Source organism: Haliotis cracherodii, unplaced genomic scaffold (assembly GCF_022045235.1).
Source record: "Haliotis cracherodii isolate W230 unplaced genomic scaffold, xgHalCrac1.p SCAF_7, whole genome shotgun sequence".
In the NCBI taxonomy this organism is placed as follows: Eukaryota; Metazoa; Mollusca; class Gastropoda; order Lepetellida; family Haliotidae; genus Haliotis; species Haliotis cracherodii.
In genome coordinates, this window is record NW_027266330.1 from 29,816,235 (window position 1) to 29,842,779 (window position 26,545).

At 40.8% G+C, this 26,545-nt stretch overlaps 2 protein-coding genes across 2 annotated transcripts in view; one reads left to right on the top strand and one right to left on the bottom strand.

Annotated features, from left to right (window-relative positions):
* The window catches only part of LOC139447179 (UV radiation resistance-associated protein-like), a 30,551-nt gene extending 13,563 nt beyond the window's left edge, over window positions 1–16,988 (bottom strand). The window contains exons 1-12 of the mRNA XM_071228385.1: window positions 16,833–16,988; window positions 10,018–10,138; window positions 9,367–9,401; window positions 8,556–8,619; window positions 7,272–7,369; window positions 6,855–6,965; window positions 5,783–5,889; window positions 5,562–5,667; window positions 3,950–4,076; window positions 3,124–3,208; window positions 2,419–2,509; window positions 1,381–1,441 (exon numbers count right to left, since the gene is read on the bottom strand). Coding sequence (XP_071084486.1) covers window positions 1,381–1,441; window positions 2,419–2,509; window positions 3,124–3,208; window positions 3,950–4,076; window positions 5,562–5,667; window positions 5,783–5,889; window positions 6,855–6,965; window positions 7,272–7,369; window positions 8,556–8,619; window positions 9,367–9,401; window positions 10,018–10,138; window positions 16,833–16,892 — 1,066 coding nt within the window. The 5' untranslated portion in view covers window positions 16,893–16,988. The remainder of the gene's footprint in view (window positions 1–1,380; window positions 1,442–2,418; window positions 2,510–3,123; window positions 3,209–3,949; window positions 4,077–5,561; window positions 5,668–5,782; window positions 5,890–6,854; window positions 6,966–7,271; window positions 7,370–8,555; window positions 8,620–9,366; window positions 9,402–10,017; window positions 10,139–16,832) is intronic.
* Window positions 16,989–17,213: 225 nt separating this feature from the next.
* LOC139447438 (ragulator complex protein LAMTOR4-like) lies at window positions 17,214–25,559 on the top strand. The gene is made up of 4 exons (XM_071228784.1): window positions 17,214–17,374; window positions 20,786–20,863; window positions 22,034–22,151; window positions 23,625–25,559. Exons 2-4 carry the CDS (start codon window positions 20,786–20,788, stop codon window positions 23,720–23,722), a joined length of 294 nt encoding a protein of 97 aa, XP_071084885.1. The 5' UTR covers window positions 17,214–17,374; the 3' UTR covers window positions 23,723–25,559.
* Window positions 25,560–26,545: the final 986 nt, after the last annotated feature.

Here is a 26,545-nt window from a genome sequence, read left to right on the forward strand (position 1 = left end):
TACACCACTACACCAATGATGAGACAGGTCACACTGTCTAACCATTCCTTAACCAAGGAAATTATGTGAGGGCTTGTGTGTAGAGGGAGGCAGGCAAGTTTACACAGACATCTTCCTGAGGCAAGAGAGTTAACTGACTATTAAAGTCCAGTTTCCACCTGTTCCGGTATCATGAAGTTACATTTTGTCTGGACTAATGAGTCTATACATACAGTTCAATCAAAATCGCGTAACGAAATCGAAATCCGGTTCGTAAACTGTAATGCACATTTCGGTCAATTGCAGGATTTGCAAAGCATGTGCACTGCCAACTCATTGTCAACAGATATTTTCCAAATCTTTTCATGTTTTTCATCAAGGTGCTCACATGATTTGATGCACTTTGCGATATAAGACCTGATTTATCACAATATAGATCTTGATTATTGATCAGATCGTCTTGAATGGACGCCGCCATTTTGTTTGAAGCAAATGCAAGTGATACAAGAGGTGGAATCTGATTGATCCATAGGAGAGGCTTAGAAGGGATATAACTCTTAATAGCCACTGGTGGCGCTATGATCGAGCCCAGGAATTCCAGCCTAGTTCGGCAAGGGTGGAAACTGGACTTTTAAAGTCAGTTAACTCTCTTGCCTCGAGAAGATGTACACATACAACACTGTCAATGTGGATAACGCTGTCGTTATTTCATTCGGAAATTTACGTTCACAATTCTTGTTATCTTGTTTACAATCACCAGTAAAATGTAAAATGTGAGGGTTGATTGATAAGCTCTTAGCTTCACATAGAAGGAATTGTGTAATACTCAAATCTGATCCAGTTCCACAAGTTGTCCATTTTCTAAAGGTCACAGACCCTGCTTATTATACTGACTTGTCACAGCGAAACAATTTGCTAAACTGACTCACATTTTTGTGGATGTACCTCTTTGACGTCATGTCCACAACAACAGATTTCACTATTAGTGAGTGAGTGAGTTGGGTTTAACGCCGCTTTTAACAGTATTCCAGTTATATCACGGCGTGTCAGCTTAATGTGGGAGGAAAGCCTGAAGTGATGCAGGTCTCAGACGTTTACCACTTCGGTGAAACCCACGAGCACGGGTATGCTGCTGACAAACCTAGAAACATAATCAGGGCGAACCGGGATTCAAACACACAATCATAGGTTTCTGGCGTGCCCAAGGGATGCAACTCAGCACAGCGAATAGGGGCGCCTTAGACGACTTGGCCACCCCTGCCCCCTATTTCACTATTAAGCAATTCCTTCTTCTTGAGACTGAGAACTTATCTATTAACCCTGGTATGATCTGCTGCAAGGTTATATTTACTACACTATTAACAGGCAGGGAAACACGGCTTATCCCAGGTCGGTTCTCACCTTGGTAATCCTCAGCATTAGGCAGCCACACGCCACATATACAAATATGCTTCTTCTTGTTCTGTAACCATTACAACAACTCATTAACACACACCTTCATAACCATGTCATTTACTTCAATTTCTGCTTTTCTTGTCCTGTAGGTTGGAAATAGGAGCATTTTGTTAAAAAATTATAAAATTATGTATTACAAATAACAGAAAAATTACATGTAGCATTGTTATGTGGCTTACCTCTGCTAAGGGATATACGTACATGACCTACCACAGCTATGGGATAAATGTACATGACCTACCTCTGCTATGGGATATACGTACATGACCTACCTCAGCTATAGGATATATGTACATGACCTACCTCTGCTATGGGATATACGTACAAGTCCTACATCCGCTTAGGGATATATGTAATGACCTACCTCTGCTATGGGATATACGTACATCACCTACCCCTGCTATGGGAAATACCTACATGACCTACCTCTGCAATGGGATATACGTACATGACCTACCTCTGCTATGGGATATACGTACATCACCTACCTCGTCTATGGGATATACATACATCACCTACCCCTGATATGGGAAATACCTACATGACCTACCTCTGCTCTGGGATATACGTACATGACCTACCTCGTCTATGGGATATATGTACATCACCTACCTCGTCTATGGGATATATGTACATCACCTACCTCTGCTATGGGAAATACCTACATGACCTACCTCTGCTATGGGATATACGTACATGACCTACCTCTGCTATGGGATATACGTACATGACCTACCTCTGCTATGGGATATACGTACATGACCTACCTCTGCTATGGGATATATGTACATGACCTACCTCTGCTATGGGATATACGTACATGACCTACCTCTGCTATGGGATATACGTACATGACCTACCTCTGCTAGGGGATATACGTACATGACCTATCTCTGCTATGGGATATACAGACATCACCTACCTCTGCTAGGGGATATATGTACATGACCTACCTCTGCTATGGGATATACGTACATGACCTACCTCTGCTATGGGATATATGTACGTGGCCATCTCTCCCACCAACTGCTTCCTCCGTATCAGCAGCTGTGCATTCTCCTTCACCAGCGTCTCCCTGCGACAGAAGAATCACCATCACCGTCACCATCAGTACCAGAACAGAGTCACTCTTCGGAACATTACACATCACATCTGTTTCATGGCCTGAACACTTCACCATGCTTTTCTTCTGCATACTCTCTGATTCTGATACTTCGAGTCCAATTCAAACATTAGGTGAGGTGAGGTGAAATGGGGTTTAATGTCCCGTCCAAGATTATTGCACTTATATAGCGACGTGCATGTACGTGTGTGTGTTTGTGTGGCTGCTTGTACTAGGCCGGACTGATGCCGATTTATAGTGCTGGCTCACTGAGATACCATGCCGCAGTTTAACATGAATACCCCACTCAGACACCGTATGCTGACTCCGAGCCGACCAGTCCTTGTTTTAGCCCCTTAATGCCGATTGCAAGACAGGGTAACAAGTACCATCGTTTAACGTCTTTAGGTATGACGCGGCCAGGGATCGAACCCCGGACCTTCCGCTCTCCGGGCGGATGCTCTACCATTAGACCACGGAGGCGGTCCAATTCAAACATAAACATTAACCCCTGTACCACTTACCATAATAATACCATCAAAAAAATTGTAATGAGATGATGAGATTCAAATTGGTTTCTCACTGACCTTGTTTGTACATAGGCCTTCTTCTTTTCTTCGTGGTGAGTCTTGCTTTTCTCTAGGTCGGATTCCTGAACATGGAAATCTTGTTCTGGGAGAGAGAACAAGACCCATGAGTCAGTGAGTGGGTTAAGTTTAACGTCACTGTCAACAGTTTTTTAGTTATTTGACTATATTGATTTGATATAGGAGGAAAACCTGAAATGATGAAGGTCTTAGATGTTTACCACTTTGGTGAAACCCAAAAACTTAAAACATAATCCAATTTGAACCAATGATCATAGGTTTCTGGCACACCTAAGGGAGGCAACTCTGCTTAGTTAATGGCAACGGTTTAGAGTTTAGATGACTGGGTCATTCTTGCCCCTCAAGAAGCAAGAGGCAGTGGCAGCAAGATGCAGAAATATGATGTATTCTTCCCTGAAATGTACTGTTATTGTGGCCATTTTAAAAGACAAAGCTGAAGGAAATGCAGACAGTGTTAAGTTGGTTAGTGAGTATGGTTTTACGCTGTATAGCAGTATTCCAGCAATATCACAGCGGGGGGCACCAGAAATGGGCTTCACACATTGTACCCATGTCGGGAATTGAACCTGACGATAGTCTCAGAGTTTCGCTCACAATTGTCAGATACCCCAATTGTCAGACGTGCCAATCTTCGGACAGGTCAGTGAAGTGTGGCCAGTATTACTGCCTACTCTTACCTACTTAATTAATGAGCATCTCCAAATGAGCTCAGTAAGATACTCCAACAGGTCAGCTAATGAACCCGATTATGATTGTGTGGATTAATTACATCACAGCCCTGTGCAGGAGTTAAAGTAGGACCAACCTCTCCGAAAGCTCTCCCCTCTCTGTCTGTTGTACTTGTCCTTCTCCAGCTGCAGCTGGTTCATCTGCCACGTCAGCTCACTGCGCAGCTGAGACACCTTCACCAGCAACTCCTCCCGCCGTGACAGCTGCAACATCACACCCACACACACACACATATACCCAGGGTCATATCTGTTTCTTGTGACATCATCACTTATCTGATGCGTTCGTACTTCACATTTCTGGGGTCCTGCAGTCCCAAATCTAGGTGTAGCACTACACTATACGATACTATGGTTGTGATACTATTTGTATCCCATTGCAGAACTTTTATTTCCTAAGTTGATATTATTTTTTTTTTTTTGCAGGTGAATCAAGGCTTATGACATGACAAGCTCAACCAAAGTCTTTAATGTTGTCATTAGAAAGATGTTAAGAGGACATCACCAAAGTGCAATCACTGATTTACAGTTCAATAACTATCTGATTAACAACTACATACACCAATATAACTTGTAATGTATTGTATGTATAGTAATACAAGGATTGTAAATTGATGGATTGTATTGTGAGCCTCGTATCGTTACACCACTCCCCACAATCAAAATGATATGCTTTGGTGACAGGGCACCCCACAATAAACAAAATACAGCCGACATAAACATAAAAATGTTGTTATGAATTCAAGCACAGTTCCTCATCTACTTGGGGAATATAACAGATAGTACCCACCTTTTGGGGGAATATAACAGACAGTACCCACCTACTTGGGGAATATAACAGACAGTTCCCATCTTCTGGAGGAATATAACAGATAGTACCCACCTACTTGGGGAATATAACAGACAGTACCCACCTTCTGGGGGAATATAACAGACAGTACCCAACTCCTGGGGGAACATAACAGACAGTACCCACCTACTGGGGGAATATAACAGACAGTACCCACCTTCTGGGGGAATATAACAGACAGTACCCAACTCCTGGGGGAACATAACAGACAGTACCCACCTTCTGGGGGAATATAACAGACAGTACCCAACTCCTGGGGGAACATAACAGACAGAACCCACCTACTGAAGGAATATAACAGACAGAGCAGACCTTCTGGGGGAATATAACAGACAGTACCCACCTACTGGGGGAACATAACAGACAGTACCCACCTACTGAAGGAATATAACAGACAGAGCAGACCTTCTGGGGGAATATAACAGACAGTACCCACCTACTGGGGGAACATAACAGAGAGAACCCACCTACTGAAGGAATATAACAGACAGAGCAGACCTACTGGGGGAATATAACAGACAGTACCCACCTACTGGGGGAATATAACAGAGAGAACCCACCTACTGGAGGAACATAACAGACAGTACCCACCTACTGGGGGAATATAACAGAGAGAACCCACCTACTGGAGGAACATAACAGACAGAACCCACCTCCTGGAGGAATATAACAGATAGTACCCACATACTGGGGGAATATAACATAGAGTACCCACCTACTGGAGGAACATAACAGACAGTACTCGACTACTTGGGGAATATAACAGACAGTACCCACCTTCTGGAGGAATATAACCATCAGTACCCACCTCCTGGGGGAATATAACAGATAGTACCCACCTTCTGGCCAGTTTCCTGAGATGACAATAAGCGATCTTCTATGGAGCTATGGATTCTGTTCACAGTGGCCTGAGTTTGTTGTGTGGCTCGCAATATTGTCTGAATACTGAAAGAAAAGAATGCACAAAATTGAAAGTTTTACTGAAAACTAAGAAAGAGTGTCTGACAGAAATATGTCTAAATACTCCAACCACAAGACTGACAGTGTCTGATCAACCTACCGTGAGACAGAGTTGGATGTGTATGCACCTCGTATCATGGTCTGGTCTACTTTAAACACAAAACTCGGCCCCTCAGGATTGGGAAGATTGGTTTGTATCTCAGACATCTGCAACATATGGCAAAGTCACTCCATGAATGTAACAGCATACATGTACATCAGCAGTTGTGCTGACTCGGCATATACCTTAACACAACTATACTCACCTCTAAGAGAAACGCGAACCGTAGAAACATATAGTCATGTATATACGTTAAGATTGGTTGGTTTGTTGTTTAACGCCGCACTCAGCAATATTCCAGCTATATGACAGCGGTCTGTAAATAATTGAGTCTGGACCAGACAATCCAATGATTGACATCATGAGCACTGATCCACTCAATTAGGATCGATGACATGCATCAACCAAGTCAGCGAGCCTGACAACCCGATCCCATTAGTCGCCTTTTACGGCAGGCATGGTTTACTGAAGAGCTATGCTACCCCGCATCTTCACGGGACGTATGTTAAGAAGAGATGTTTACAATGTGCACCACTCAATGACAAAACTAGCAGTCAGTCAAGTGTTACCACAGTGTGTTTATTCTTATCACGATATGCTGCACGTGATTTCCAAACTTCACACGCTAATCATGCACGAGACAGATGGTGGATCTCAAGTTAGTGGTCTATGGCGTCACGTGTGATACTTTCATGAGAGTGGATTCACACAAGATACCAGTAGGTTCGTTTGTGCGTTGAACCAATCTAGTATCTCTTGAATATGAGTAATTCTTGGTCTATTAACCAACATGTATGGTAAACAAAACAAAAACACACCACACACACAGTCACCTCACCCCACCCCACAGTCACCCCACCCCACAGTCACCTCACCCCACCCCACAGTCACCCCACCCCACAGTCACCTCACCCCACCCCACAGTCACCCCACCCCACAGTCCCCTCATCCCACATTCACCCCACCCCACAGTCACCCCACCCCACAGTTCCCTCACCCCACCCAACCACACAGTCCCACATCAGAGTTCAATGTTAGGTCAGTGGAGAGACAAGAAACACAAGTATATCACCTGTCTTTGTAGTTCAGGCGAGGCCTTGGACTCATCAGCAGAGACAAAGTACTTGTCAAACATGCCGAAGATGACGGTGTTTGGATTGTACTTGACGCCACTGTGCTGCAGCTGTAATTGTAGAAAGTAACCATGATAGATCAAATGGCAGAATAATGATTTAGAAATATATACATCATTTTTGCATACTCATGAATAACCAGAAACCAGTTAAGCAGTGCCTCAAGAACTCACATTGCGATAGAGAGAGAGTGGGGAGTGATAGGAATGGGCTCCATGTAATGAATCAGTCTAGGAATAGAACCCAGACTTCTATGTTACAGGCAAACACATGCACCTGGTACTTCTGACATCTGATCATGGTGATTGACACAGATTTAACAACGGAGATTAGGTTAAGATCAATGGTTCACATACCTTCTCGGCAAAGAAGGCCAGACCGGCAAGGTGGATGGTGAGGTCTATCAGCAGGGTGAACCGATCGTCCTGACACACCCACACCCTCACCACAACAGCTGGCAAAGGTCAAGGTGGATAACCAACACTCAGATAAGCACAGCCAGCAGGCATCTCATCCCCACAAAACAGTCCCCCTCATCCCAAACAACAGTCTCCTCACTTTACAGTCCCCCCCCCCCCCATCCCACCCCACAGAACCGTTCTCTCTCACCCCACTCCACAGTCTCACCACCCTACAGCCGTCTCCTCACTTCACTGTCCCCCCACCCCACAGAACTGTTCCCCTCACCCCACCCTAAAGTCTCCTCACCCCACAGTCGTCTCCTCATTTCACAGTCCCACCACCCCACAGAACCGTTCTCCCTCACCCCACCCCACCCCACTGAATGGTCCCCCTCACCCCACAGTCGTCTCCTCACTTCACAGTCCCCCCACCCCACAGAACTGTTCCCCTCACCCCACCCTACAATCTCCTCACCCCACAGTCGTCTCCTCACTTCACAGTCCTACCACCCCACAGAACCGTTCTCCCTCACCCCAGCCCACAGTCTCCTCACCCCACAGTCCCCCCACCTCACTGAATGGTCCCCCTCACCCCACAGTCGTCTCCTCACTTCACAGTCCCCCCACCCCACAGAACCGTTCTCCCTCACCATACCCCACAGTCTCCTCACCCCACAGTCCCCCCACCCCACTGAATGGTCCCCCTCACCCCACACAACAGTCTCCTCACCCCACAGACATGATTATTAACAGGATGTCCATTAACATCCCTGTATGATAAAGCAAGGCCAATTTAAAGCTTGCAGCTTAACACCATGTACCAACACAACATCCAACACCCATTGTCGCCATAGTGACCAGATGTTTCAGGATTTTTCTATTTTAGCTACTTGTCTATTTTAAGCTTCTGGTCTATTTCTGTATATCAGCTACTCATCTATTTCTGTATTTCATCTATTGTCTCCCTATTAAGACCTGGGTTAGAATAGGTCTTCAGCAACCCATGCTTGTCGTAAGAGGTGAGTAAAGGGATCAGGTGGTCAGGCTCGCTGACTTGGTTGATGCAAGTCATAGTATCCCAATTGCTTTGATCAATGCTCATGATATCAATCACTGGATTGTGTGGCCCAGACTCGATTATTTACAGACTGACGTCATACAGCTGGAATATTGTTGAGTGCAGAATTAAACAACACACAAACAAACCACAACTGGTAATATTGTCTCTGACAAGGATACATTTGGATTTCAAATTGACATCTTTTTCATATCTGCTGATGTCAAAGCTCTTCCATGTAGGATTCTGGAAATAAGCAAATATTACTGAATACCATGTGTAAAATATCTACAAATGTAAGAATGAGGTTGGTCTGTGGTCTAACCCCTGCTGTGTTTTTACTTGGCTAGCTCGCAGTACAACATTTTAATCATGAGACGATGTAGAAGTACTTCTGTTTAACAACAGCAGACGTATGGTCCTCAAACACATGACCTCAAAAAGCTATCATGGTGCCGTTGTACAAAACAACCTCATCACTACGACTGTCGTAAGTCTATGTTAAGGTATGGGAGTTATAATCATCTTAGCGCTAAAATCTATTTGTACAACTGCACCCTTATCACAAAACCCTCTGGTCCAAAACTGGTTTAACCCTGCTTTTAACAGTATTCCAGATATATCACTGCGTATCAGCTTAATGTGGGAGCAAAGCCCGAAGTGATGCAGGTCTCAGACATTTACCAATTTAGTGAAACCCACGGGCACGGGTATGGTGGTAATAAACCTAGAAACATAATCGGGGCGAATCAGGATTCGAACCCACAATCATAGGTTTCTGGTGTGCCCAAGGGACGCAACTCTGCACAGCTAATTCGGGCGCCATAGACGACTGGGCCACCCATGCCCCTCATAACAAATTACCAATGAAAGCAAACATGCAATATATTGTGGTATCAACAAATCACGAAATTGCAATACGAAAGTCAGGCCAATAACCTTCCTTATTTTCAAACTTTCAGTTTTATATTTCACAAGGAAAACTCTGCTTACCACTGAGCCAACAGCTTTCTCGCTTGTGTAAAATGCTGAAAAACAGATGCAAAAATAACATAAACAATTTATACCAGTGATAGAAACTAACATTATTAGTCTACTAGTCCTCATAAGATAACATACATGTATAGCAAAGCCCTTAAAAATGGCAAATTTCTATTAGACCTTATGACACCTCAACTATGGGGTTGTTAGGCAAGCGCTTTAGGACTAAATAATTTGCCAATATCTATCATGATCTATTGCTGTATACTCCCTCAAACATGCCTCTTAACATCATTGTCAGTAGATTTTAGTGTTATTATATGGTCTTTATTAGCTAAGCTTCGTAAACAGATTTTTACTAGATTCAGGCTTGAGATTAGTGGCTAAAGTCACCTACAGCCACCATGACCATAACAAAAGATGTGCAGTAAAGCAGTGCTCATGTAAAGGGAAGTAACTGCATGCAATATTGGACCATATTGTGTTTTAGTATTAGGATTTAAAAAAATTTAAAAATGGAAATAAAAATGAAACATGCGGCAGACTTTATGATGATGCTAGCGGTGCCTGAGAACCATGAATATTATCTTTTGTAGCCTTAGATCTCCACACGACCCCCCTTATCATGCTTATAGAACCACTGGCTGGAGGAGCTCTTCTCACCTGAAGAGGTTGTGTCGCGATGCAGCGTGAAGAAGGTCTGCATCTTCATCACCTCGATACCACGGTAGGTGTTGCATACCAAGTTCCTCACAGCAACACTTCGGAGATGACGAATTCGTTTCTGAGGAAAACAAAAAGAATATACACTGCAAATGATTCTTGTAGAGTGGGAAATGTGCCAAACCTTTTTTGGTCACATAATACACCATGTACACTTCTAATTTGACATTATACAGCCATGAAGCAAAAATAAAAACATAAAGAATAGATACATACAGTAAGTTTGTTTGTTTGTTGTTTAATGCCACATTCAGCAATATTCCAGCTATATGACGGCAGTCTGTAAATAATCAAGTCTGGAACAGACAATCCAGTGATTGACACCATGAGCATCGATCCACACAATTCGGATACGATGACCTGCATCAACCAAGACTGCGTGCCTGATCACCCGATCCTGTTAGTCGCCTCTTACAACAAACATAAGATGTGTCGATGGTTGGTGCATGTCATCGTATCCGAATCACGTGGATCCATGCTCATGATGTCAATCACTGGATTATCTGGTCCAGAGTTGATTATTTACAGACCGCCATCATATAGCTGGAATATTGCTGCATGCGGCGTTAAATAACAAACAAACAAACAAAACCAGAAGATACTTTCATTATTTGTCAAACTTTCAAAACAAATCATTTGAAATCAAAACATGACTGTGTTGTTATCATGAGCAAAAGTTTTTCTTGTTCCTGTGCTGTGACAAATCGTAAAAAAACCTCTCCTTCAAACAGAAACACGCTGTTTCCTTTTCCGGACTAACAATCAAGTCTTTGAATGGCATAGAAGCATAAGGAAGAGTGAGTGAGTGAGTGAGTATGGTTTTACGCCGCTTTTAGCAATATTCCAGCAATATCATGGCGGGGGACACCAGAAATAGGCTTCACACCATGTACCCATGTCGGGAGTCGAACCCGGGTTTTCGGCGTCACAAGCGAACGCCTTAACCACAAGGCTACCAGACCGCCCCACATAAGGAAGAGAATCTATGGAGTCTTCTTTATTGAGGAACAAAACGTTTTGGAGTTTATCAGCATTCCCGTTTACCGGTAATAACCCGCTTTTTACCAGTAAAATAGGCTTGGACTGGTAATTCATGTGACTGCGTCGTGTGAACCAGCAAATAAAGTACCTTATAAATCTTTGTTGTTGAACAAAACATCGGTGATATTCATACACAAGTACATCTTTGAAACAAAGTCAGCTTGTTTATTACCATCAAGTTTCTCCTCGTCTAGGTTAAATATCCATTTGTAGCGACTTCGTCTCGAAATATTAAAATAGAAGAGAAAAATGTGACTAAAGTTCGTGTGAATGACGTATAGATCTAACAAAGTTACTTCAGAGATGTCATCTTTGCATAAAACATGATGTTAAAAGCATAAGAACCAAATAATTTTCATACGTTTTTTTACTTGTTGAATGTGGTACTGGCTAAAATTAGGGGGGATTGGTAATTTTTAGTTTCAGTTTCAAAAGCCAGCAGGAACACTGTATATTCTTATTCCTTCATCAGTAGTTTCAGATCAGTTTCCTATTTAGTTTCGGGGTCACTGTACAGCTGCCTTCATTATTTCTGTCATGCATATTTGTTGAAAATAAAAAAAATTAGTCTCATATTTCATGAGGTTTTCATGAAATTACATATTTTTGAATATATGTAAACATTTTTTCAGTCTGCAATTTCAGCCATTGGTCTGAAGCCTAAGTACAGTAAAATTATCAGATAATTATAGAACATATTCCACTACATTTTACTGAAAATGATGCTAAGAGCCAAGTTGGGTCATCTTCCCGAGGCAAGAGAGTTAACTGACTATAAAAGTCCAGTTTCCACCCTTGCCAAACTAGGTTGGTATTAATTTATTATGGAGTTACATTTTGGCTGGACTAAGGAGTTTATGCATAGTGCAATCAATATCGCGCGACGAAATCGAATTCTGGTTAGTAAACTGTCGTGTAGATTTCGGTCGATTGGAGGATTGGCAAAGCATGTACACTGCCAACTCGTTGTCAACACATATTTTCCAAATCTTTTCATGTTTTTAATGAAGGTGCTCACGCAGTTTGAGTCACTTCACGAAATAAGACCCGTTTTATCATTATCACAGTATTTAACTTGATTATCGATCAGATTGTCTTGACAGGGCGTCGCAATTATGTTTGACACAAATGCAAGTGATACGAGTGGTGGAATCTGATTGGTCAGTAGGAGAGGTTTAGAAGGGACATGACTCGTAATAGCCCAGGAATTCCAGCCTAGATCAGCAAGGGTTGAAACTGGACTTTTATAGTCAGTTAACTCCCTTGCCTCAGGAAGATGAGTTGGGCTGGTAGTCTCAAACATTTTGGGCACAGACTATTATTTTGTGTACAGAGATACATGTATTTAGTGACTATTTACTATAACATACAGGTGTAAAATACTGGTAATTTCATTTTAGGAATCTAGTCAAAAGTGTAACTCAAATTGCAGCTTAACATGGGAGGAACGCACAAAGTGATACTGAATGGGTCGATGTTCATGTTGTTACAAACAACTACAGGAATGTACCCTAGCCAAAATCACAACACAGAAATTACCTCTATCAGCAATAGAATCTAACATGTTAAGTCCACTAGTCCTTATAATGATAACATACAATGATGTAGCAAAACCCTTAAAAAGGGCAGTTTTCTTCTAGTCCTTTTGACACTTCCTTGATGGGCATTTAGAAGTTGGAGTACTAAGTAAGGTTAAGATTTATGCATGAACAACTTCTATATTACAATTAAGAGCGTCGTTTCAGTGTAGGTTCTATCACCGTTATCAAGCAAGTGATATACAGAGTGTGGTTGACAAGTATATATACAGGTAGGAGGCAATGTTTATACAGAAGAGTAGATATCAGATATAGTTATACTGGATTGGGGAATCCTATTATGTACACAAAAGGGGTAGTTAAGACATTACTGGTGAAGTCAGTAACATAAACAAAAAGAGTGAAGCCAGAAATAATAAACAACAACAGGATGACACCTTAACTATTGGGCAATTTGGCAAGGACTATAGGACTAGTGCCAGTTTCTACCAGAGCTCCAGATAACATTTTGAGCAATTGAGTTTTTACTCGAAGGTTTCTATTTAATTGGGTTATTACATTTTTCATTGTGTAACCAATATTTTTTCACGCAACTATCCATCATTCTACTGGGTTTTTCCAAAATGAGTAAGCATTTTGAGATTTTAAAAAAAATATGAAATAATATTTTAGATGTATAGAACGGTTCTAAATATAGGCTTGACTCCAAAAGTAAATTAGCTCATAATTGTGTTTTGGAAATTATCTCCTTTGTTCGCATGCTGAACAAGCTTCACTGGGTATTAACGCGTGCTGTTTTCAAACAACTGAGTTTTTAATTTCATGCATGCGTGTCTGTATGCAAATTAATTGAAAGTAATTGGGTTTTGAATATTTTGGGGGTTATTTTACTCAAATATGCAGCTTATCTGTAGCTATGTTCCACCACTGTCTGTTCAACAGTACCTTAAACCATGTATCCTACAATGGCTCCTTCAGTCAAAGTTTTTAACAAGACATTTACCAATTCCTGTGCTTACAATCAAGGAGTCATATTACAGGCGAATCTTGGATTCAGACCCTGATCATAGGATCCTGGCAAGACAAAGTGCCGTAACTCTACACAGCAAATTGTAGTGCTGGGACTAATGTTGGGAATCAGTCAGAATTTTATCACAGAGCATTAATGATAAATTGTTTGTTCCAACTGATTAATCTTGGATAATTCCTGACATTGTTTGCACCCTCTGCCTCTGGTTGGTATGTTCCAGAAATTGTATGTCAAACATTTCAATTTGAAATCTTGAGAATGGTACACATGCATTTCAGCGGGGGATTAAGCTGAAAGTAAGCATATAAAAATTACTATGCTTGCATTTTTGATGGCTAAAGATGATTAGACCTTGAAATGGAATATAAAAGTAATTCGTCAAAGTAAAACATTGGAAATCATTGAAAAAGTACTTAAACAAAAACGTGCATAATGGCATGTGACAACCTCATCAGTCACATCCATCAGGGACACATTTAAACAAAGATGTACTATTCAATAGCTTTGGTCACTAAAAATTACATTTACTTATGGAAGAATTCAATTCATACCATTGTGTGGGGGCCAACCCCTGCAAAACTATCTGTTATTTTAGCTGTAAGCAATGGCATCTGAAAAACTTAGAAAACGTAACTTATGAAGGACCATGTGCATATTCCTTACCAGATGGCAGATGGTGTTTAGTAAAAAACATTCATGCCCATAAATGAATAATACTTTATTGGCTGCACATTGAGGATAAATGAGTTGATGTGCAATTAATTACAGGTCAATGGAATGACTATTAATTTACAATTGATCACTGCACTGATACCAGATAATCAATTAAAGGGGCACTGATCTAACGCAATTTCCCGGACTGGTTGTTGCCTTTGTTATTGTTTTTTTCCCCCGTGAGTACCCGGATGATACGCAATGCAACTGAGCGTGACCAGAGACTGGGCTACCGTCTGCAAGGACAGATAAATAAACTTGAAGGCTGGAGGCAATATTTGTTTTATGCATTTTTGCATAAACACTGATTGGTTAACTGTGATCTATAAAGATTTTGACAAAGGGCGCATATTACTTAATTTCTTCAGCCTAAACAAACAGACAAAAAGAACGGCGGAGCTCATCGGATGTCGTCATTTGGAAATACCCCAGATGGTTATATTTTAATACTAAAAAAAGTATCCATCCAGTGAAAGCATTTTCGGATTGCGTCGATAATACGATTACTACTCCCTTGTTGTCATCCACGTTTTCTCGTACACTAGTGTATTTGTTGTCATTCATTTGATGCTCAGTTAATGAATTTATTACAGGTACAATAAGTGGTAGCACCACCTAGATTACCTGACAAAGGTTCCCATTTGGCATTTATTGTGTCTGGGGTAATTATTCAAGAGTGGGGATATGTCAAGAGTGAGCGTTTACATGTCTAGGTTTACTAAAACAAAGGGAATACACTCATATCATGGCGTGAAGTGCCGATGTAAAAACAACATACTTTGTTCAAAGGGTTAACTGATAATACGTTGATTGATTGCTCATTGTTATCTATCACTCAATGGATTTTTTAGGAACCGTGGACGTTATGAAAATAGTTGTCACGTGGGCTTTCTCAGCCGACCCTTGAGACTTGACACCTATGTGAAACACCTGAAACAATCCAAGTGATCAGTTGAGAAACGAACACGGGTTATAATATCCCGAAACGATATATATCTTTTAAAATATTTGATTGTTACAGAGACACATGACATCTAATAAGTTTCTTTGTACAGCTGCAGACGAGAGGGATATTGTTCCTTTGTGTGGATATTCACGGATACATTCCTCGAACAAGGAAGTTGCCTAAAATCTATACACATAAATTTGGTAGGTTGTAATTATGGTATTTGCATTTTGTTTTCCTTCATTTGAACCGATAACTCGTTCTTGTTTCTCTACGTCTTGGTTGGGAAATTCTTCAATGCGCAATAGACGTTGTTTTCACAGGTCTTTTCCTTTGTAAGCGTGTATATATTACCGTCAATTGTTAAAATGTGATTCTCTCAGGCAATTTATAAAATGTGTAAATATTTCAGTCATTTTGACTAAAAAATGTGTCCAGATTGATTAAGAATATCAAAAGGGCTTACAAACATCACAACAGATCATGTAGGATTAGAAGCCAAACAACATAGAAATGTACTTTTCAACGTAACATTTACAGTCTCTTGGTGATGACATTAAACATCAAAATGTTTGGAATTCGTTATCATGATAATAGAGATGGAAATGTTTTTCAGTCAATTTGTAAAATAACTGAATATTTAGACGTTTAATAAATATGTTACACATTTTGACAGTAAAATAATATACACCCTATAAAAAAAGCGATGCTCAGGTGAAATATTTACTTTGTGTTGCAAGTCAAAATAGTATAAACGAAAATCGCAAAATTACCAAGCAAGTGACTTATCAAAACTTCGTCACCATTACCGATGCTACCCACAAAGAAGATACCTACATTTCCTTATTATCTCAATAACCGTATTTCATTTTGTTGATCAATGTGACCATACGCCCTTATTACTACCGGTATCCATAAAAGTGACTAATGCGCTTACGAATGGCGCAGCAGAGGTCGCGAACTAGTCTAGATTTCTGCTATACATCCGGGTACTCACTGGGAAAAAACAATAACAAAGGCAACAACCAGTCCCGGGGAATTGCGTTAGATCAGTGCCCCTTTAACCATTGTAATTTGTCATTACCAGGCCTCGTCAAACCAAACGATCACTAAATACATGTATGTGAACTGAAGAGTGATAGATTCAGCCTGTGCATTTTTTACCTGATGTCACAGAGTGACATACTTAGGCAAGTACCAAGGTTATGGTAGATTTACAGGAATGTCTTGCTCAGTATGTGATCTGTGTTAGATCAACAGCTGATCAAAGGACAGTCAAACATAACTAATCAAACATACGAAGTGTATCACAGCTTCTTGTTAAGTAAAGTGTCATCTATCACGGTCCTTGAAACTGAAGTTTCGGCAGAGAATGAACAGTTGTATTTCATTTCCACATTATACCACTACACACTGCTGCACAGTTACAGACGCCTGTCAACCTGTCACTCATTTTTCAGAAATTAACATCTAGCAATCTAATCACCTGGTATGTTGGCAAGTCGAACGGGTTCGTAACACGTTGAAAACCTCCACCCGATGCCATGTCTTGATACTTCGTTATTTGCAGAGTTTTACATAATAATGAAACCTCAATATTTAACAGAAGACTTCTGTCGACTTTAGGGAAGTACCCTACGTCGCCATCTTGATTCTCGTATTAGTATCACGTGACTGTTTGATTAGAGTTGAATATTTCGTATCAATTGTGATTCAGCAGGCCCACAAGCTAAGTGGAAGTTATTGAAAACACCTCCGTTCGTTTATGTCAGTATTCTGACGTTTGACAAGTTCCTGAACATGAACAAATAGGAAAAATCGTTATTTCCGATCTCGCGAGATTATGTGTACACGCCAGTCATGTGACTCTAAGAGCCGACAGAATCAAAACATTTCTTTTTCGTGTGTTAGACTTTGGTCATCCTTGGCATAAAAAGACATACAATCGTTTTGATTGCGTGACAGTTAGCACGCCGAAGACCACGGCTATTTGACTGAAGCGATTTTCACCAGAGACCAGGCAAGCAGGTATAATAAGCATTGGAATCAACACCATTTCTTACCAAATGCAGATCAGACATTAATATTGTCAACATTGCCAGTGACATCATATAGAGTCTACCCAAGGACGTATCCTGGTTTCCAAACAAACTGCCCTTAGGAAAAAAAGACTGTACGTTTTTTCAGAATTGGGGATTGTTGTTAAAAGTCCATAAAAGTTTATATTTCATTCTGTTCAATAATGTCAAACTAGGGTCTAAATATAAAGCCCCTTCTTTGAATACACAATGCCATTCAGAAAGTGGTCAAATGTAACAAATGTTTTATTTGGGATAACACTTTCTTAGTAAAGTACAGATTCCAATACTTTTTTTTGGTTGAGTCCCGTCTAGGATTTGGACCCACACTGGCAGAGAAGGTTACCTTATCGCCAGCACACAAAGTCAGCGATCTAACCTCAAGCCTTTACTGAGAAAGTGTCATCCCAAATACATTTGTTACATTCAACCACTTACTAAATGGCATTGTGTATTCATAGCTTTCGGCCATGAGAGCTGTGCCAATTTACACTTGTCAGAGGGGTACACAAAGTACGTGATCTAGCATGCTAGACTACCAGTTGTCAGACTTTCATTTTTGTGAAGCCTCGAAGGCTGAGTGGGTAAGATCACTGACTTTTTGTGCTTGCGATAAGGTGCCTCACTCTGGCAGTGTGGGTTCGAATCCCGGACAGGACTCAACCCCAAAAAGTTCAAGAATCTGTACTTTACTAAGAAAGTGTTATCTCAAATGTAACATTTGTGACAAGCCTCTTCTTGTTGAATACATGACACTATTTTATGGAAAGCAACTTCTTTTATTCTTTGTACGACGTTTCAGAGCAACTTCTTGCTCCTTCATCAGGTGAATCTTGCTTATTATCAAACATTATCAAACACGGTGAAATGCAAGTCACATCTTCAAAGCAATAACATTAATTATTACAAAACAACATGACCTGGCAAATATTTAATTCCAATTTTGGAATCTTTGCTGGTATTTTCCTCAGACATGGGGAGGGATATTGGCCTATGAGCAGGTCTAGTGAATAGTGATACTCCAATGATAAAATGGCTTTTTGTCATCCCTATCTAAAGAAATCAGATCCAGACAATCATTGCAGATCATATATTGTTTGACCATCTGTATCTCAAGATTTGTAAACTTAAAATCCAGTGTTGGAAGGGACAACATGTTATTCATTGTCATTTTAATTATGTACCTACAGTGGAAGATGTACATCATTTTACCAGGCACAGTTTTGGATTTGAAGTAGCACTGTGTGGAGGATCAAATTTGCATTGCCAGCTTGAAGCTAAGCTAATTGGCCAACACTTCACCGTAGGACCACAAATGATTTGCACTTTTTTTACCTGTTAATCAGCACCAGATGTGTGCTATCTTTTTTGTCTGTGAAATTTGATATAATTGAGTGGATTTTTCCCAAACTTACAATGGATTAATTCGTTAAAAGAAGTGTGTTAGCTAGCACTAACCCTATAAACATGATAAACTGCACTGGTTAGGCCATCATAAATTCATTGCAAAATTATCATCCACTTTTTTTCAAATGTGGGGAGGAAAGCTTTTTATTTTGTATTTTTATTTAAAGTCGTGAAGTTGAAGACTGGAAACATTGTTAGGAACAATAGATGACTGAAATAACAAAGATTATAAATAAACATTGATTTCAACAATAGCAGTCGGATGTATCTTTGTTCAACCTAGTTTTGTTTTCCCTGTCCCAACTTGTACAGTTCTACTTGTGCTTATGAATATATCCTCAATTGACGTTAACTTATCAAGTTCTCTGCATGCAAACTTGTTGAAGATTTCCATAAGAGTCATAGACTCTGGCAAAGGACAGGCATACCAGTCTTTAATGGTTTGGACCCTCTCATATTTTCAAAATAGCTAGAACCATCTTACTCTCATCTTACCATTTGCTTACCGAGGGGGCACGGGTGGCCCAGTCGTCTAAGGCGCCGTGATTCGCTGTGCAGAGTTGCGTCCCTTGGACACACCAGAAACCTATGATTGTGGGTTCGAATCCTGGTTCGCCCCAATTATGTTTCTAGGTTTGTCAGCACCATACCCGTGCTCGTGGGTTTCACCGAAGTGCTAAACGTCTGAGACCTGCATCACTTCGGGCTTTCCTCCCACATTAAGCTGACAGGCCGTGATATAACTGGAATACTGTTAAAAGCGGTGTTAAACCCAACTCACTCACTAACTCATCTTACCGAGGTAAGGGAGTTAACTGACTCTAAAAGTTCAGTTTCTACCCTTGCCGAACTAGGCTGGATTTATGGAGTTATATTTTGGCGGGTCGATGCATAGTCCAATCAAAATCGTGCAACAAATGTTGTTCATAAACAACATGGCAACTGCTGTGCAGATTTCAGTCGACTGCAGGATTTGCAGAGCATGTGTTCCGTCAGCTGGGCGTTGACAGATGTTTTCCAAATCCTATCATGTATTTAATCAAAGTGCTCGATTGATTTGATGTATTTCACGAGGTAGGACACATTTTATTTCTATAAAGATCTTGATTATCGATCAGATCGTCTTGTCTGGGCGCCACCATTTTGTTTGAAGCAATTGCAAGTGAAAGGAGAGGTGGAATCTGATTGGTCAGAAGGAGGGACATAACTCATAATTGCCACTGATGGTGCTACGATCAAGCCACAAAATTCCAACCTAGTTCGGCAAGGGTGGAAACTTGACTTTTTACACTCATTTAATTCCCTTGCCTCGGGAAGATGGCATCATCTTGACAGCTGACAGCAAGCAGACGATAGGCAGTCGTCGCAAAGAGTTTGTTGTATGCACATTTATGCCATGTCATAAAGTTGACTGATTGCTAACTAAAAGGTCCACCAGGCTTATTTCATATTTAAGTTTAATTTTAACATGAGAGGGACATTTGACAGTTGATGTTCTTACAGTGCTTTAAACATTTCAGACCGCCTCCGTGGTCTAGTGGTAGAGCGTCCGCCCGGAGAGCGGAAGGTCCGGGGTTCGATTCCCGATCGCGTCATACCAAAAGACGTTAAAAGATGGTACTTGTTGTTACCCTGTCTGGGGCTCGGCATTAAGGGGCTAAAACAAGGACTGGTCGGCTCGGAGTCAGTATTCTGTGTCTGAGTGGGGTATTCATGTTAAACTGCGGCATGGTATCTCAGTGGGCTAGCACTATAAATCGGCATCAGTCTGGTCTAGTACAAGCAGCCACACACACACGTGCAATGATCTTGGACGCGTCTTTATGCGTCACCTCACATCTGCATCAATCTATGTTGTAATCACATTGTTTGTTAATAAGAACAGGTTACTAGATGAAGGAGAATCCTTTGTGTCATATTTCCAGCATAAAATGAAACAGATTGATAATTTCAGATGGCATCCCAAGGAATAGATCGAATCCCGGATTCACTCGGCTATCTGGTGTTGACTGAGGATGGAGCAGTAGTGAGTGTAAGTTTGTTTGCATCAACGATGTTTGTTAGCATCACTTTATGATACTAATTGCGTGGAATGATGTTCATGATGTCAATCACACGATTGTCTCGTCCAGACTCAATTACTTACAGACTGGCCTCATTTAGGTGGAATATTGCTGAGTGCGGCAATAAACAACAGAAGAGATTGTTGTAATTTTTTGTGTTGTCATTGTCAGTGGTAGCAAATGACTGAAATATTTGTAAAATATCAAGTTACCAAAGTTGACAAAGCAAGATTGTAACAGGCTGTGCGATTTAGAGATATCTCCCTTGGTTGTTGACAAAGCAAGATTGTAACAGGCAGTGTGATTTAGAGTTACCTCCCTTGGTTGTTGACAAAGCAAGATTGTAACAGGCAGTGTGATTTAGAGTTACCTCCCTTGGTTGTTGACATGATCCGCCATGCTGAATGGTTTTAACAAGTGATAATTGTTGCTGAGGCTGTCAGAGCTACATCCACTTGAACGTGGATTGATGCTCATGGTATCAATCACAGGATTGTCTGGTCCAGACTCGATTATTTACAGACCACCGTCATACAGCTGGAATATTTTTGAGTGCAGAATTAAACAACAAACAAACAAACCACTACTGGTAATATAGTCTCTGACAAGGATATATTATACTCACCGCCAAAAGAAATGCGAACCATAGAAACATATAGAGAAGTTTATATGTTAAGAAAAGATGTTTCTGATGTGTACCACTTAATGACAGTCAGTCAAGTTTTACCACAGAGTGTTTTTGTTCTTATCACAATATTCATGTGATTTCCAAACTTCACATGCTATTCCTGCACAAGACAAATGGTCTATATCAAGTGAATAGGTCTTCACCAACCCATGCTTGCCGTAAAAGGCGACTATACTTGTCGTAAGGGGCAACTAACGGGATCGGGTGGTCAGACTCGCTGACTTGGTTGATGCATGTCATCGTATCCCAATTGCGTGGATTGATGCTCATGATATCAATCACAGGATTGTCTGGTCCAGACTCGATTGTTTACAGACCGCTGTCATATAGCTGGAATATTGCTGAGTGTGGCGTTAAAAACAATCAGTCAAATCAGTATTATCATTAAACCTAACTCACTCACTCACTCACTCACTCACTCACTCACTCACTTACTCACTCTGCGTTGCAGTCGGGTGGGGAACTGGAGAACGACGAGGACACTGCGGGCAAGATCACAAAGCTTGTGTACACTGCAGCCAAAATACCCATCACGTCGGACAAGAGAGACACGTTCAAACGGATATCAGGTAAACCTCGATGTCTACAGAGGTTCTGCTTTAAACTTGTACTGCATTTGGGTATGGACCTGTGAAGATCTGGGGTAGAATAGGTCTTCATTAACTTATACTTGCCTTAAAAAGCGACTATGCTTGTCGTAAGAGACGACTAACGCCATAAGGTGGTCAGACTCGCTGACTTCATTGTATCCAAAGTGCATAGATTGATGTTCATGATGTCAGTTACTGGATTGTCTGGTCCAGACTTGATTATTTACAGACCGACATCGTATAGCTGGAGTATTGCTGAGTGTGGCGTTGAACAACAAACAAGAAAACACATTTCCTGACAGAGATCAGACCATTCAGAGACAATCATGAATATCTCAGTTTCATTCATCTAGACATATGTTTACCGCCTCCATGGCGGAGTGGATAGAATGTCTGCCTGGAGATCGGAAGGTTGGTGATTCGATCTCCTAGCTACATCATACCAAGAGATGTTAAAAGATGGCACTTGTTGTCAGTGTGTTAAATAGTCTCGAAATATTCCATTAGCTAGTGGGTTGGGACATTTCAGAATCTTTACTTGTTGTTACCCTGCCTGGTGCTCAGCATAAAGGGAATAGAACAAGGACTGTTCAGTATGCTGTGTATTAGTTGGGATATTCATGTTAAACTGTGGTATGGTATCTCCGTGGGCTAGCACTAAAAAACAGGCATTATTCTGGACGAGTACAAGCACACCCACACACGCACATGCACTCACGCACACTCACACTCACACACACACTCAGCCTGCGTGCACCTCGCTATGTAAATGCAATAATATTAATCGTGGCATTAAACACCTTTTCAACTCACCTCAAGACTATAAACTGTAACACGACTGTGGAACATAGAGGTCGTTCTAAACATACCCATCTTCCCGAGGCAAGGGAACTGACTATAAAAGTCCAGTTTCCACCCTTGCCGAACTAGGCGGGAATTATGAAATTATAATTTGGCTGGACTAACAAGTCTATGCATAGTCCAATCAAAATTATGTAACAAAATCTACATCCGGTTAGTCAACTGCCATGTAGAGTTTGGTCGATTGGCAGATTTGCAGAGCATGTATACCATCAACTTAGTGTCAACATATATTTTCCAAATCTTTTCATGTTTTAATCAAAGTGCTCATGTGATTTGATGATCTTTGTGCAGTAAGACCTGTTTTGTTACAAAATAGATATGATCGATCTGATCATATTCACTGGGCAAAACCATTGTATTTGAAGCAAATGCAAGTGATATGATAGGTTGAATCTGATTGTTCAATAGGAGGGAAATAGAAGGGACATAACTCATAATAGCCACTGGTGGTGCTACAATTGAGCCTAGAAATTCCAACCTTATTCTGCAAGGTGGAAACTGGATTTTTACAGCCAGGTAACTCACTCCCTTGCCTCAGGAAGATGTAACAAACCTCACTCACTCATCATTCAACCTTTTTCATTTCAGTTGTGTGGGACGACAGCATGTATGTGATAACAGTTTCGAATCATAAAATATTCGCAAGTAAACGGAAGTATGTCCCCCAAGACCCTGTCTCAACATGAAGGAATACTGGAAGAGATTCGGAGAAGGATTCAGGATGAAGTGTGTGTTACTTGAAGACATGGAAGAAGACTTAGTGCTGATCACACACATCTGCTTATTGTTCCCACATCCTGATCCAGCGATGGACTGACAATTCATATACAGACTTTGTTGACGCTTGTTGTTTATTCATGTTTAAAGAGGAGTAGACACAGCCAAGTTGGCCCTTTATGCAAGTTTGATTCAGGCAATTTTAATTTCTCTTATTGAAATTTCTTCTGGATAATACTTGCCGTTATTAAATACATAACAAGGTTTTGCTTTTATTTGGTTAAAAGATAATTGTACAGAAATGTTGTTTCTTATAAGCCATAATCACCAAATAAAATCTTACTTTTGAATTAAAAGGAACAAGGTTTTTTTTTGTTGCAAATAATGTGTTTCGGTTTCGGTTTACTTCTTATATCTACTTCCTCAACACAAACTTTGGACAATCAGTAATATGTTGCTGTTCAATTTGTTCAATCAATTGCTATAAATGAAGAATGTCAAAATTTATGGAGGAGTAGTTTGTTTCGTTTTTGTTTGTTGTTTAACCAGTGTTTGAAATAAAAAAATCATTTCCAGGCTGTCAACAGGACCCACAGGCTTTAGAAGCTGCAGGCCCTGACTTAAATCCTCAGGCCCACAATATTTGAGTCAAAGTTTAATGAAACTTAAAATATAAACTAAAGAATAGAAATGAAATTCCTGAACATTTTTTTTACTCAATGAAGTGATTATTCAATTTCACTGATTGTGTGACTCACTGCTGACAGACATTCCCACTCGAGTGAGTAGGAAAAAAAGAACCAGAAAAACATTAAAAAACTGCAGCTTATCGTAACAAATAGGGCTAGGACGGGTAACTCGGGTACCCGGGTCGGGGGGATACTGAGTAGGACCCGAGTACCTATGGGACTACCCAGACCTGTGGTTAGTCATGTGATATATAGTTTAATGACAAAAATTATCTAGAACTCTATGGTTACACTACAAGTCACTAATGTTCGCATTTCCCTCCGACTATGCACCCATTCCTTCTGACTTTTCATATGGTTGAATAAAGATATAACTTAAGTCAGCTTCAGTGTATGCATGACCAGATCGTTTAATACATGTATCTTAATACGTTTTGCAAGAACTATGGTAAAAAAATGCCCGATGGATATTTTGTACCTATCTCTTGAGACCTACAGTGGGTACCCGGGTAGGGTCGGGTAATAGAGGGGTGGGTACCCGGGTAGTAAATGTGGACTTGTCCCGGCCCTAGTATCAAATATATTGAAATGTTAATTTACTGTAGGCTATAAGGACCCATGCAGTTTTGAAACTAGGGGACCGACATGATATTATCTGCCACGGGCCTACAGGCCAATGCTTAGTTTAAAAACTGTGTTTACTCCCTCAGATACTTTTTTGCACTTGTAAGTTTTTTAGGGTTGGCGAATCATGTTTTTGTTTATTTGTTTGTTTGTTTAACACTGCACTCAGTAATATGGCGGCAGTCTGTAAATAATCGTGTCTGGACCAGACAATCCAGTGATTGATATCATGAAACTTGATCTACGCAATTGGGATATGATGACATGCAATAACCGAGTCAGTCATTGTGTTAGTGATATGATGCTAATAGGCTCAGATAATACCAGTCCTTAAAGTATTCTGAGTACAGGTATTCTTATTAATGCTAGGTCCAAATATATTTACGAATCTTTTTGATATCACATCTAGTGCATTGTGTTATGTCTGAATGTGAGCTTACCAAATTGTATTTTAATTGTAATGTCAGTTGTTGCTTTGTTATGACCTTGATAAACAAAACAAATTCATTCCTATTACTTGTCTGTGTTTGTTATTCTTTTGTGGGGCAGGGCATGGGTGGTCCAGTCGTCTAAGGCGCCACAATTCACTGTGCAGAGTTGCATCCTTTGGGCGCGCCAGAAACCTATGGTTGTGGGTTAGAATCCTGGTTTGCCCCGATTATGTTTCTAGGTTTGTCAGCACCATACCCGTGCTCGTGGGTTTCACTGAAGTGGTAAACTTCTGAGACCTGCATCACTTCGGGCTTTCCTCCCACACTAAGCTGACATGCAGCAATATAACTGGAATACTGTTAAAAGCAGCGTTAAACCCAACACACTCACTCACTCACTCACTCACTCTGTGGGCCAATTCCGTGGTCTAGTGGATGGAATGTCTGTCCAGAGGGTGAAAGGTCGGGAGTTCAATCCCATGCTATGTCATACCAAAAGACGTTTAAAGATGGTTGTTAATGTTTGACTTGGCATTAAGGGGCCAAAACAATGACTGGTCGACTCGGTTTCTGAATACTGTGTCTGGATGCATCTTCCCGAAGCAAGGGTGATAACATACTGTAAAAGTCCAGTTTCCACCCTTGCCGAACTAGGCTGCAATTATGGAGTTATATTTTCGCTGGACTAACGTAGTCCAATCAAAATTGCGTAACGAAATCGAAATCCCTTGCCTCGGGAAGATGGTCTGAATGAGTGTCCATCTAAAACTGCGGCTTGGTATATAAGTTATATCTCACTGGGCTAGCATTGTAACGGGCAATAGTCCGGACTCACACACACGCAAACGTTAAACTACATTTCACCCGACATCGTGATTTCAATGGGTCCTATGAGACTGAAATGTAATACTAAGACAAGGATATTTTACGTACGCGTTGCATTAATCACGACTTACCTCCCTTTGATTATTGGTCGCTCAAAGGAAACATCGGACAGTACACAAGCTTGTATGCAACCATTCGTCTTTTTATAAAAAAAACAAAAACA

What these genes read in the sequence shown, in the direction of transcription:
- LOC139447438 (XM_071228784.1), top strand. Translation starts at nt 20,786, where the DNA reads ATGGCATCCCAAGGAATAGATCGAATCCCGGATTCACTCGGCTATCTG. An exon ending in AGGATGGAGCAGTAGTGAGT is followed by an intron (nt 20,864 to 22,033) that starts GTAAGTTTGTTT and finishes TCTGCGTTGCAG; the next exon opens with TCGGGTGGGGAACTGGAGAA. An exon ending in CACGTTCAAACGGATATCAG is followed by an intron (nt 22,152 to 23,624) that starts GTAAACCTCGAT and finishes TTTTCATTTCAG; the next exon opens with TTGTGTGGGACGACAGCATG.